Source organism: Poecilia reticulata, chromosome 13 (genome assembly GCF_904066995.2).
Source record: "Poecilia reticulata chromosome 13, P_reticulata-male-v2, whole genome shotgun sequence".
In the NCBI taxonomy this organism is placed as follows: domain Eukaryota; kingdom Metazoa; phylum Chordata; class Actinopteri; order Cyprinodontiformes; family Poeciliidae; genus Poecilia; species Poecilia reticulata.
Genome location: NC_088842.1, coordinates 16,207,282 through 16,220,872, shown reverse-complemented (window position 1 = coordinate 16,220,872; position 13,591 = coordinate 16,207,282). Strand labels below are relative to the sequence as shown.

General features: G+C 37.4%; 1 protein-coding gene across 6 annotated transcripts in view; it reads left to right on the top strand.

Moving 5' to 3' along the window:
- dync2h1 (dynein cytoplasmic 2 heavy chain 1) overlaps positions 1-13,591 on the top strand; it is a 104,790-nt gene that overhangs the window by 60,134 nt on the left and 31,065 nt on the right. For all 6 annotated transcript variants that reach the window (XM_081614294.1, XM_081614292.1, XM_081614295.1 and 3 more), the window contains exons 76-82: positions 2,055-2,120; positions 2,229-2,279; positions 2,352-2,405; positions 2,643-2,774; positions 3,550-3,622; positions 8,788-8,948; positions 9,456-9,581. In XM_081614294.1, coding sequence (XP_081470420.1) covers positions 2,055-2,120; positions 2,229-2,279; positions 2,352-2,405; positions 2,643-2,774; positions 3,550-3,622; positions 8,788-8,948; positions 9,456-9,581 — 663 coding nt within the window. The remainder of the gene's footprint in view (positions 1-2,054; positions 2,121-2,228; positions 2,280-2,351; positions 2,406-2,642; positions 2,775-3,549; positions 3,623-8,787; positions 8,949-9,455; positions 9,582-13,591) is intronic.

Below are 13,591 nucleotides of genomic sequence, written 5' to 3'. Positions count from 1 at the left end.
GGTGGGCGGGTTGACCTGTTTTAGTGCTAACGAAACCAAAACACACCGAACTGCGCAGCACATGCTAAGGTTATCAAAGTCAGTAGCAGGCTAACAACAGTTAGGCTAGTATAACTGACCCACTGCTCACTTGTTCAATCTTTTCTTTAAATGAAAACGTTTTCCTCATCTGTGAAATCTGAAGCCCTTATTACCATTATCTATGGTTGAATTAACTGCTAAACATTGCATCCGTTGTTCTGATTCTTTGCGTGATTATTTGCGTGATTGCAGTCTTTTCCTGACCACCAATATTCCTGACTCAATGGACAGCAAAGGCGCATGTGTGACTTACGATAAATTATGTAATGTCCAGTCCAGTAACATATACTGCTCAAAAAATAAAGGGAACACTTAAACAACACAATATAACTCCAAGTAAATCAAACTTCTGTGAAATCAAACTGTCCACTTAGGAAGCAACACTGATTGACCCGACGAGGGTCCCCGTTGCCAATCAGTGTTGCTTATTTAATTCATTGTTGCTAGCTGGGCTGGCAACAGGGGTGGCAAGGCTCTCGTTTGGGGTGGCAAACGAGTAGATCCGCCCCTGCATTGAGGTCAGATGGAAGCGACCTGGACGTCGCATTTGAATCGGATTCGTATCGGATATGGTCGCATTCGAAAAGAATTTGTGTTGTTCAGACAGTTATGAAAAGTTCAGATAAAGGTCGCGCTACGTCAAAAAAAAAAAAAAATTGGATTGAGTCACTTCAGGCTGCAGTGTGAATGCAGACCTACTAATTTCAGAAAGGGTATATTATTTGTCCAAAGATTACCAAGAAATTTCTGATTTCTGCTTCTTGCCAAGTCAGAGCTGAATTTATGATTCATAACATGCAACAAAGTCCTTGCGATATAAGGAAAGCCTAAGTCTATAGGTTGTTTCACAGCTAAACATAGAGCAGTAACTGTTGATATTAGAAAGCCACATCTGCACCTGTTGAACTATTTGTTGTGTGAAGGTCTGCGGCTTCATCCTTCTGTATTTGATTAAATGTACAGACTGGATACAAAGTTACACAGACCGGAATTGCGGAAGTAGAATTCCTATGTAGCGTTAGCACTCAAACATTTAAAGCAAAAGTTTCCTAATTTGTCTCCAAAGGCTATTTGTTTTTATCAGATTTACTAAGCTTACACTAACCATTAGCAAACTCTTCAATGGCAGCATTTATGTATGCAAATAGATATTAAGCTCCTATATGTACTTGGTTTACACATAAGGGAGATCTGACTAAAGCTAAGTGATTAGATCAACAAGGTCTCTTAACTCCGCCACTTTACAAAGCACAGCGTCGACACATTTTACTCTTGTATTGTAATTCTAATTCAGCTGTCCTTGCGAGCCACTTGTTAAGTGCATAAAAATTAGATTTACATAAATTTGCATGTCAACCACTGAGGCATTATGCCTGTATTTCACTGTGGGTGTAAATAGGGGCACAATTTCCATGTTTTGTTGTGTTGTTACACAGGAAAGAAAATTGATACTGTCACTCCAGTGACCAGCGTTCATTTATAAAGTCCTATCTTCACTCTCTTTACAACATGAACTCAAAATATAATTCTCAGATATTTAGGAAAACACATACTGGATTAACAGGGTTTGTGTTAACAGTTAAAATCTCTTGACAACTGTCTCTCTGTTTTTCTCTGTGTGGGAGCAGGATAAGCATCTAGATTAATGGTTGTATCTGTTATCTTTATTCTAATTCACTAGCAGATGTGAAAGACAGTGAGGTAGGTACACCAGAGGACTGTTAGTGTTTAAGGATGATTCAGCAGCCCATGCAGTACTTTCCGTCTTTGGAGAGCTTTTTCCTATCTCTTATGAGCTTTTATAAATTTGCCAGATTGTGCTCTGCACCAACAACATCCTCTTTTTCAGTCAACATACTGTTTGGTCTGTTTTCTATCCATTATTATCTATCCATTATTTTTGATATACTGAAGACAGTTACACTGAATGTATATAATTGACTTTATGTCTCATCTCCCTCTTGTTGTCTCAGGCGGACCAACTGATGTTTGCAATGCATTTTGTGAAAGGGATGTACTCTGAACTCTTCCAGGAGAATGTGAGTAAATTTTTGCTTTTTTTTAGGGTGTCTGAAGCCAGTGACAGTTTGATTGCATAAATTCTAGTTTTACCCAGATGCAACTTTTGACCGAGCTGTTTGTTGCAGGAATGGGAAGTTTTAATCGGATCCATTGTTGGAGAAATGTTTAAAAAAGAGGTAGGAATGCTTATGTGTTCATTTGCACTACAAAACAAATACTTATGTCTCTAGCATTTTTCTTTTCACCAGGAATTCCCTTCTTGGATTGATCAGGAGAGGCATGGAGCAGTGGCCATTTTGAAGGCATGTGCACTAAAATATCATTTAACAGGTTGCTTTATTTAAAAAGGTGATCAAACATTAAAACAGAACACTAGATATTTAATTCAACTCGAGACATTGGTAGTATAATATGGGATCAATTAACATTTGATGGTAAGTTTGTCAGTAAACAAATCTTTCCCCATCTGAAGATTAGATCTGCTTCTCTAATGTAATATCTTTCATCCTTGTCATTTTTAACCACCTCTTGCTTTGCAGGCTACTTTCCCAGCTCTGTACCAGACTCTGTGTTTGAGTGACTCAGACCTTTGGGTGTCCTTCTTGCAAAGCTCACAGTGTGAACAGGAAATCCCGTCTTCCATCACCAGAAAGATTAGTCTCTTCCAGCAGGTCAGTTTCCATTCAGCTTTTAGCTGTGAAGTAATGAAACTAAATCAGATTTTCCCAGCTGTTTGGTTAACGCTGGCTTTCTGTTTTGGCCAGCAAAATCCTTCTAATTTCTGTCACGAGAGCAAGCTGTCAATCTCTTTTTATTTCTGATAAACTAATAATTTTAACAAATATTTGTTAAGTAAATAAATTACAGAAAAAATAAGGAAGTGTCACATTTTCAAAATGATTTAAAAAATAATATTAACTATTTCTTCTGACTAGAATATCATCAAATATGTCAATTAAAAAACTCGTATAGATTCATTACACAATGAGTTATCCACTTGCAGGTGTTATTACTTAAGTTTGGTTCATCGTAGCTTAGAGCTAATGAAATTTAAAAATCTGTTTCTCGGACATTTCATGTCTAAGAAACATTTTATGACATTTGTTATACAGGACCCTTTTTTAACAATATGTTATGCTCCTGATCACTTAAAAGTTTCGAGAGGCACGTTTTGAGGTTTTATTTGATCTGAGTTATATTATCCTAATATGGATATTGATCACTATGTGTGGAGTAAAAAATAAAGAAGTGTATCTTGTTTAATTGAGTTGCTGAAAAAAATTCATCTTTATATTATATTTGGATACACTGAGATGCACCTGCATATGTTAAAATCCTAGAAATGGCATAAAGTGCATTTTTTTTACAATGACTGTACCAGTTGTAAGTTGAAGTCCAACTGTTTTATTGTTTTTTTTACTTGTACGTGTTCTACCATATATGTAGCTGCTGTTAATTCAGGCAGTGAGACCTGACCGTCTTCAGAGCGCCATGACAGCCTTTGCCTCTCAAGCTCTTGGTAAGAGTTTTACATTTTGTGTTTAACTTTTAAAGGTTTTGGGGGGGGCATACTTTATCAGACAAATGCTTTTGCGCCTCTTAATTATTTCACCTTAATGTTTATTGCAGATGTTGGATGGCATATAATTTGGCCAAATGACAGAGCAAGAAAAGAATAACCTTTTTTGAAAGAAATTTAGATAAATGTTTTCTGTGTTTTCAAAATTCACACATTAATAAAATTGGTTGTGATTTAAAAATGAGCTATACACAGAATGTAATAGGGACAATTCCCCTAGATTGGCAGAACACACCAAAAGTGTTCCAAATACAGGAGCATCACACTCCTAAGTTTACCTGATAAGGTCCACTCAGGAGATCTGGAAGGATAGTTAAGCTTCAAGAATACTGGATCAGCTGCCCTTTGTCACCAGTTCTGTTCATAACCTTAATAGATAGAATTTCTAGGCACAGCCAAGATGTGGAGGGGATTTGTTTTGGTGGCCTCGGGATTGGGTCTCTGTTTTTTGTAGATGATATGATCCTATTTGCTTAATCTGATCGTGACCTCCAGCTTTCACTGGAACAGTTTTAGCTCAGTGTGAATGGGATGAAGATCGGTGCCTCCAAATCTGAGACCATAGTTTTGAGTTTAAAAAGGATAGCGTGCCTTCTTTGGGTCCGAGAAGATGCCCTACCTCAACTGGAGTAATTGTAAGGATCTGAGGAGCCATTTGTAGTGACTTGGGCATCTGGTTAGGATGCCTACTGGATGGCTCCCTGGTGAAGTTTTCTGGCCATTTTGCAATGATAGGATGCCCAGAGGAAGTGGAGAACTATTTTTTCTCGACTGACCTTGGTATTCTCCTGGATGAGCTGGCCCAGGGCTTCTCTGATTAGGTTGTTGCCTCTGCAACCCCACCAAGGATTGGGTGAAAAATATTGGATGGATGGGTTTTATCTCTCTGTGCCTATCTCAGTTATTTATCATGACCATCCTCTGGTGGAAGACAAACCTGAGGATGTAGGTTCCTTTTTAACTAAAAGTGTAGCAGCAGGGCTTTACAACATGCGTCATCAGTGTCCTTAAAATATCCACCATTTCCACCCTAATGGGGCAGGGGAGGTAGGGGGAGAGAGTAATTATGTAGGCAAGATTTGAATAGGTGACTTGGAGAAAAAAATAAAGCTGCCACACAAATCAGCAAAGAGTAGTAATTCACCCAAAATGATGGCAGTATTAAGATATAATAGCTGCGAATAAAAGATATATAAGCTTGCATAATTTGGTAACGAGATAATTGGAGATGACGGTCTGCATTAAGCAACTTACTGATCAATATTATTACCTCCTTTATATACAATACAGCCTTTACATGAACCTTACAATTTGTCATTTTTTTGTATTTTACAGCTATACAGCAGTTAAAAATAAAATTAAAGAATACTTACATTTGCTAAATCTCAGAGAAACTTTTTTCCTACTGCTGCTTTGTGTCATTATGGTTCTGCATGGTTTGAAGAACATGCCCATATTCTTCACGGCACTGACATATTTTTTTTTTTTTTGCCTCACTCTGGAAGAGTCTTGCTGTAACTGTGTCTGTGGGGAGAATATTAACTGGAGACATGTGACCCTCACCTACATTGAATGTATTTTAGTCATTCACTTCCTTGCTCTCACATGGATCAAGGCTCACTGACCAGGATTTCAACTTGTTTCCACATGACTAAAACTAGAACTTATTAGATTTCTACTCCCTCTAACATTGTTGCCAATGAAGAAAATTGCACTAACATATTCATTTTTTTTCTCAGAGGTTACACCCTTCTACATCTGTTATTACTCACTTTCATCTGGCTTTTGTATAATAAAATTGCCATTGCATGAATATTTGCATCATAATTTTAGTCATCGGAAATAAACACTAATATTCTGAGGATACGCTGAGGAGTAAAATATATCCTTGTCCAGATGATTCGCAGAATATTCCAAAAGTGATGATGAAAAAGTCTTTTTATGAGTGTGACAAAAATTTTGTCTTCCAAAATTTTAAAATAATTTAGCAATAATTTGATCTGGTAATATGTAGATGTTAGAACTTCCAATTTTCAGATTTGAAGAATTTACAAAACATGTTCCCTTATGTTGGAAATCCAGCCTTTAGTAGCCAAAATCTGTCTTGGTATGTAGTGAGCTAACCCACTGTTTACTGGCACATTTAATTATTTTGATGCTATTAAATTTGTCATCTTGTAATGCAGAGAAGAACACGCCTACCTTCTTTATGCTAACAGGGAACCTAAGCATATCAGTTAACAAGTCTTATGTTTTTGTTTGTTTGTTTACTTTTTTATGTGAAAAAGTTTACTGGGTTTGACATTATTTCCAGATGCAGATTCTGACATTTGAGGTAATTAGTCCACAACCACAACAAGTTTCTGATCCAGCAAACATTAACGTGCTTGAACAGATAATATTTTTTACAGTTGGTGCTTATTAGTTAGTGCTTAATATATCTTTCCTAATTAACTATCAAACAATTGCAACACAACTTTTTTGAAGTACCATTGTAAAACCAGCAGTATTTGTCCCCTAGACTGAATGGATTTACATAACATTGAAGCAACAGACAGACATTAATGTGTTACCAGTGTTTTTAAATTATTCAAAATAAAATTAGACTGTTGCATTTAAAAAGTAAGTTTTTACCTTGAAATAAAACATTGATCTGCTTGTGTTTTTGACCAATGTGTTGTTTGTCGAGTAATATGTCTTGTGTGAATCTCAAACTCAAGAATAATGAGACGATTCCACTAACATGCCTTGGATGATGTTTGTGCTATGCCCAGTTAAATTTATCATCACATTTATTTGGCTTGAAAAGCTTGGACTCTCTGCTGCTCACTGTAATATGAACAATATGAATAACAATAACTCTCTTGCTTAAGATTGTTCCTAATAATTTGCCATCCACATTGCAATACTTTTTGCAATGTGGATGGCACACATTGCATTTATCCGTTTATAAATGTATACTTTAAATTTCATAAAGGTTTACAGATATGTAAGAGTTTGTGTGTATCTATCTATTTATAGATATTTATAGATAGTTATAGATATATATACATATATCTGCAGGTATATATACTGCTAAAAAAAATAAAGGGAACACTTAAGTGTTCACTTAAGTGTTTAAGTGTTCCCTTTATTTTTTTGAGCAGTGTATATATATATATATATATATATATATATATATATATATATATATATATATATATATATATATATATATATATATATATATATATATATATACCAACAAAACAAGTTGACATACGTGACCTTAAAAACAACAGTGTCAATGATACCATTTATTCTCAGTAAAGTATCATTCTTTACATATAGATTGCTGGCTTCTGTCATACCATCTCTTTTACAAGAAGAATACGATTATTTTTTAATTTGCTTTCGTATATTCTTCAAAATCTTTAGAATCCTTTTTCTTTCTTTTCTTGTTTGTTGGTGATTGTATTGAAATGCTAACTTAATCATGACACAGTTATAGTCTTCAAACTCCCAGTGAACTCATTCAGTGAGTGGATAATGCATGAGATGGATAAGATTGCACATGGTTTTGAATTTGGTGGGGGGGGCATGCAAGACAGAGGGATGAAACATCAGAACAGGACGGCGGAAGAGTTTTTTGTGTATGCGTATGTGTTTTTGGCAGTAAATCAGTATGCTAATGAGGCATGGTCTGTAATCCTCTTACAGCTAATCTCACTCAATCCCTCCAGTCCAGGCCTGGGCACTGCTCTCTGTTCACACACACACAGGCATGCCTCAGTGAACACAACACACACATATGCAGGACTTTTCAAAAAGTACTAAATCTTTTGCACTTATATATACACAGTGACTTTGGTAGAGAATTTAAAAACATATATTTTATTGAATCTATGTCTTGGCCTTTACAGCAGCCTTAGTGGGACTTGTGCTGTTATCTTCTTCACTTATTTCACCCTGTTTTCTGTTATGTGTTATGGGGTCCAAGGTGAACTTTTCTATTCACAGGCAGAGGACGGTGGGCTGCAGTGCGAATACTGATTATCTGACCATGCCAAAGCCAGTTGTGTATGAATTTTTGTTAGCAGATTTTATGCAAATGCTTCATTTTTTTGCAGACAAACATCAGTTTTTCTTCTTTTTAGCGAGTCAGCTCATTCTCCCAAGACTTTGTGCATGTTCTACTGTGCAAGCCATGGTAAATCACTCTGAATTTGGTAGCACACACCAAGTTAACGTTTAGGCTTGGTCTTTCGCCTCAGTCAAAGTGGACAGCATTCTGCTCAAGTGTATGGGTGTGTTCACATTAATACATCTTTTAATATATCCACCAGTAACATCCCATCGGAATTTCCAGGACAGGCTCTGGTGCTGTGTGGGCAAGCATTTCACTGTTGACTCATACCTCACCATCAAAATCAATATATCACAGGAGCATAAAGGTTTCAGTAAAGCAACACAGACTCAATTACACACTTAGAGTTACACCTATGTATAAGAGGCTGTTCTCCAAACACCAGCTGGCTGACGAGGTATTCTTTTGCTGCGTGGTGATTTCTGCTGCCGCAATCCTACCTCTCAATATGCATAGCACGTCACCCTCCCAACCCCTTACTCTGTCTTTCTTAGTGTCTTCCTTTTTTGCCCTCTCCCCTTCCCCCATCATTGCCTTCCCTTTAGCCTCCCCATCCTCCTCACATTTTCTCTCCCAACATGTGTGCGTAACTTACTCTATTCATAGTCTTTCTTTGTTTTATGTTTGCCAATAAACTTCAATATCTTACCACACCTAATGTGCACCAAATCTGCCTCAGCTCTAATGTGTTTCCATTTGCCTCCAATTTTGTTTTGTTGCTAGGCTCCATGATTTCTTTGTCCGTCCAGCACATAAACAGTGTTACTTTGACACTCATTATTATATTATCTTCACACATTAAGGTCTATGATGTTGAAATGCCAATGTTCCGTTCTGAGGGTTTAATTGGCCAGTTCACTTTATTAAAGACATGTGGGTCTATAGCAAAATGGGGCAGGGGAAAATATTTAAAGACATTTCACAGATATATCTTTCACGCTCCTCATTATCATTTAATATGTCTCCTCCTCTTCTGCAGGTATGAAAGAGCTTTCCCCTCCTCCTCTGAATTTGCGACGTCTCTACACTGAGACAATGGAGTGGGAGCCGGTGTTAATCATCATCTCTCCAGGGGCAGACCCATCCCAGGAGCTTGCAGAACTAGCAGCAGAAACTATTGGCAGGGACAATTACCATGAGGTAGGGAACAGCAAAATACAAATATAGAACACACAGGAGATTAACGGGAGCAAAAGGGTTTTCGACAGACTAGCACAATCACATCCACAGACTAGTGTGCCATAGCTTGTTGAATGTTTGTTGTGTATCACAGTTTTAACATAAATCCTGTGTCACTGTTCCACCAATAAGGTTTTGTAATACACCGACTAAGGGAAAGTGGTGTTTAAAGATTTTTTTATTCCTTAAATTACTTAGCATTAAATTAAGACAAGAAAGTCAAGTTTTAAAGAGTATTATGCCTAAATAGTGTATGTAAGTAATCAAATAAGTAATATCCACTTTATGCCACTGGCTTTAAATGAGAAAACGCTGACTGAGGACATAGGTGAATTAAAATGTTAGGCAAAAGTTCAGCTCTCTAATTTTGCAAGGCAGCATTGGACTGAAAGACAGAACATATTTTTTTTCCCCCACTGATTCCATTTGTCTCCCCCTGTTCCCAACCTTTTCTCTCTACCTGTTTAGATCTCCATGGGTCAGGGACAGGCTGATGTGGCCCTGGCCACACTTAGAGAATGTTCTCGAAACGGAGACTGGCTTTGCTTGAAAAATCTCCACCTCGTCACAGCCTGGCTGCCCCTTCTGGAGAAGGTAGGTACTTTGTGTTTATGCTGTTTTTGTGGGATATGGCTTTAAGTACTAGGTTATATTTGTTTTATATTGTTTTCTCTGTTAATTCTGTGTTTTGTGGTTTTTGCTAGATGATAATGAAAATTAATCCACAGAAAGATTATTTTATGAGCAAATTGGATTCAAACGATCCATACTCGCTAGGGATTTTATCTTTACTTCTTTAGTCCCTCAAGGATTTCACTTTTTTTTTTTTTTTGCAGATTATGTGGTGATGTAGAAATTTTGCGATTTTTTTTCCCACGTATATCTACATATATAGAAGAAAAAGAGACTCAGTTAACCTGAATTGTCCACCAGAACGAGTCTACTCAAATGTCTCGGTTTTGATGTTGATCTGGTGGATGAATCTCTTTGCTGCTCACAGTGGAGACTGGAATTACAAGTGTCAATTCAGCCAAATTTTTGAATTTGGGAAACATTTCTCGAACTGAAGCAATCAGAAATCAAAAAAGCTCTGTGAATGAGGGGCAGCAGGAGGAAATCCCACAACATATGTGCTCCTTCTGGTGCACCAGACGTGCTCCTATCCATAATCCTGCTGTGCTCTGTCAGCTCACGGATAGCGAGATGCATTGAGTCCAGGTCAGAGATGATACTCGGATGAAAATTTTTGATTGAGTTAGTTATCTGTACTCTGTGTGTTAAGTTGAAAGTGTTTGGATGTCTGCACCTAGTGGTCAGCGGTGTGAATTGTAATTTGTTAAAATGACGGACGACCTTCAGATTTTTCCGTCACCATTTTAAAATTCAGTCAGATGAAAAATATTCCATTAATGCAATCCAGGGCAGAAATAAGAAGTGCTATCATCAGTGAGTGAGAGTTAGCAGTCACATAAAACCAATGTTTTTAATTGCGAATGTATTAGTGCTGGTATCAAAAACTTGTTCCTCTCCATTCATTTCCTATGGAACTTGTGTGATGAGTCACCGGTCACCTGTCCTCATCCAACTTAGCAGCTGGCCTAATTCTTGCATATGAAATTTTGAGCTCGTACACAAACATGTTTGCGCACGGGCTAGCGATGCAACGCATTAAAGTTTAAAAATTTTTAACACAGTTATACGGTCTGCTATCAAAAAAAAACTTTTGCCTTTCACTGTCATTTGTCACTCTTTGTGTCGAGTTCATAACGCGATGCCATGAACTTATTGACTCTGTGGGAGAGAAGCTTCAGAGGTAGTTTGTTCAGTTTGTGCTATGTAATATTAACATGTATGTATGTATGTATGTGATTTGTGGTTTGTTTTTTGGGGGGTTTTGTTGTTTTTTTCACTCTTCACAATAAGATTAATGTAGCATACTGAATACAACATTGTGATAAACTGAAGTGAAGCTTAGAAAACTATGCCACAGGTTCACAACATGAATTGAGAGAAAATTCTGTTTCAATTTACTGAGTTTAAACAAAGCTTGCCTCAAAGGAAGTGTGGAACTGAAGACATAAAATCCATCTGTTGTCATGATCTTATGTAGCCGATTCAGAGAGAGAAATGCATTTCTTGAAGTCCATCGATTTAAAAAAAAAAAAGAAAAAGAAAAGGCACATTGTACTATTCAGCTCATTGCAAGTGAACTTAATTCTGAAATATGTTCCCTGCACAGAAGCATGAAAGAACAAGGGGCTGTTAAGTTTTGTAGAAAAGTCTCCACATATGTGCAGCGGAGGTAAGGCAACTTTATAGCATGTTTTGGCCAAAGTCAACTTGATGTTATATGTATCTTGTTATAATTGGAATTAATAACAACATAAATAAAACACATCACAATAGGTTTAGATTAAACTGATTTTTAAAATAAAATAATAAGCTATCTTAAGATTAGGCAACAGCAAATAAAAAAGTTTTAACCTTGTTTTAAAGGAGCTCAGGATGGCAGCGGTCCTGTATTGTACAGGAAGTTTATTCCAATTTTTTGGTGCATAAAACCTTTAGGCTGTTTCAGAATGTTTGCTTCTGACTTTTGGAATAGTGAGTAGGTTTCTAGCCTTGTCAGAGATTTTTAAACTGACAGACTGAAATCATTCATTTTTAGTCTACACTGTTTTGGTCCACAAACTAAACCAGCAATCAATCTGTTCAGTGCATTTAATGAGAAAGGGAGAGCACAGAATTGCTGTTGGTGCAAGAATAAGAGAGAATGCCTTAGAGAATATTGATATATAATCTACCTTAACTCTGATATTTGCAAAAGTCGGCAAAATTTAGGCTGTTCCATAACAGTTTGTTTAATCCTTTCAAGTTTAGAGAGTAATTTTCCTATAATGTCCTTAGCCTTTCTTTTATCTGCCAAACATTCAGTGCTCTCTCACATCCTGAATGGACAACAGAGGTGTCTCAATATGTTGTGATAGCTTGTTGTATCTCTGAGCTTAAAAAACTCATCAACACTGAAAGTAGATTGTTTCCTTCACTCACACCATCCACAACAAAGAGTGTTGTTGTTGGGGTTACCCAATAGAATTTGGTACATTTACCTACATTAAAAATATTGGGGGTCATGGTCAAGCTTGGTGAAAGTTGTCCCTTTTTTGCAGTCTTTCTTGTGATGGGATCATTTCAGTGCTACACCCCAAAACAGTTTGCTGTATGGACGGAGCTATAGCCCAGTGAGTTTCTTGTCTTCCAGAGTGATGGCTGCCCTGGCATCAAAGCTTCCTGTTTTAGTTGGGATTAGGGTTAAAGGTCAGTGGAAAGAACAGCCTGGAGGATGTTTTGTCATAATGCTGCATATGTGTCCCTTGCTTCATCCCAGCTAATTAGTGTTTATCTGTAATAGTACACTGCCACACACACACACACACACACACACACAAACTCACCCCAACGCACATCCTCGTATGTGCTTTCTGCTGCCTGGCCAAATTATCATATCTAAAATTACCTTCTGTCCTTTGCTTTCTCATGCATATTTTGCATTCCACCTGTCAGGACATATTAGTGGCTTTGGAGGTGCTTGTGTGTGTGCGCGCGCATGTGTGCGTGTGCGTGCGTGTGTGTGAGTGTGTTTCCTGCCTTCGAAGATATACATGTAGGTGTGCGGTTTTTTTTATGACATTGATTAGAGTCTATTTTTTGGGGAATATCGAATCGTGGGTGAATTTATCTATTCCCTGCAATTTCTTAAATTTTGTTTGTGTTATCTGGGTTTTCCTAGGGCTCTGTTTTAGTGTTGTATTAAAGTAGTAGGTCATTTCTCACTGGGAGGCAACTGTTGGTCATAATTGGTCTCTGTGCATGTGTGTGTGCGTGTGTGTGTGCATGCGTGCGTGCGTGCGTGTGTGTGTGTCTCTGTATGATTGCATATATGTGTGGTCTCACCTATGTGGGCGTGTGGACCAGAGATCCCCTTCTGTTCGGGCTGCTCTCATGCGGTGGCTTAAAACACGGCTTATTACATTCATTCATCCATCTCACCATTCTCACCACTCTGTCTCCTTGTTTGTCCTTTGCATCCAGTTCCTTCCACTTCTACATTTGTTACTCTTCAACTTTTATTGCCAATTTTATTTCTTCAATTGCATGAATTTAACTACTCATGTGTTCCTTGGCTTGACTTTTTTGCACATTGAGGAATCAGCTTAAAATGAAAAAGCTACACAACCCTAGGAATAGTGGTAATAGGTGCAGGAAAGAAGGAACAAAGCAGTGGAGAGATGAAGTTAAGGAATAGTGAGATGCTGTTTGTAGGGGGAAATCTGCAATGGGAATATTATGTTTGAGCATCTCTGTATTTCAGTTTCTATGTCCATCTGGTCAGTCTTACTGTATGTCTGATTTGAGCTTCTTCATGATCTTTCATCTTTTCACCATCTGTCTTTGTTGAGCTCACCTCGTTCTCTTTAGCAGTTGGCTTGTTAAAGAGAGCAAAAAGAGGCAAGATGGTATGTGTTCATAATTTAAGTTGACAGTACAGATGTCATCTCATTCCCATTTGCTCATAATCATTCCCTTTTTTTTACATCCTTATT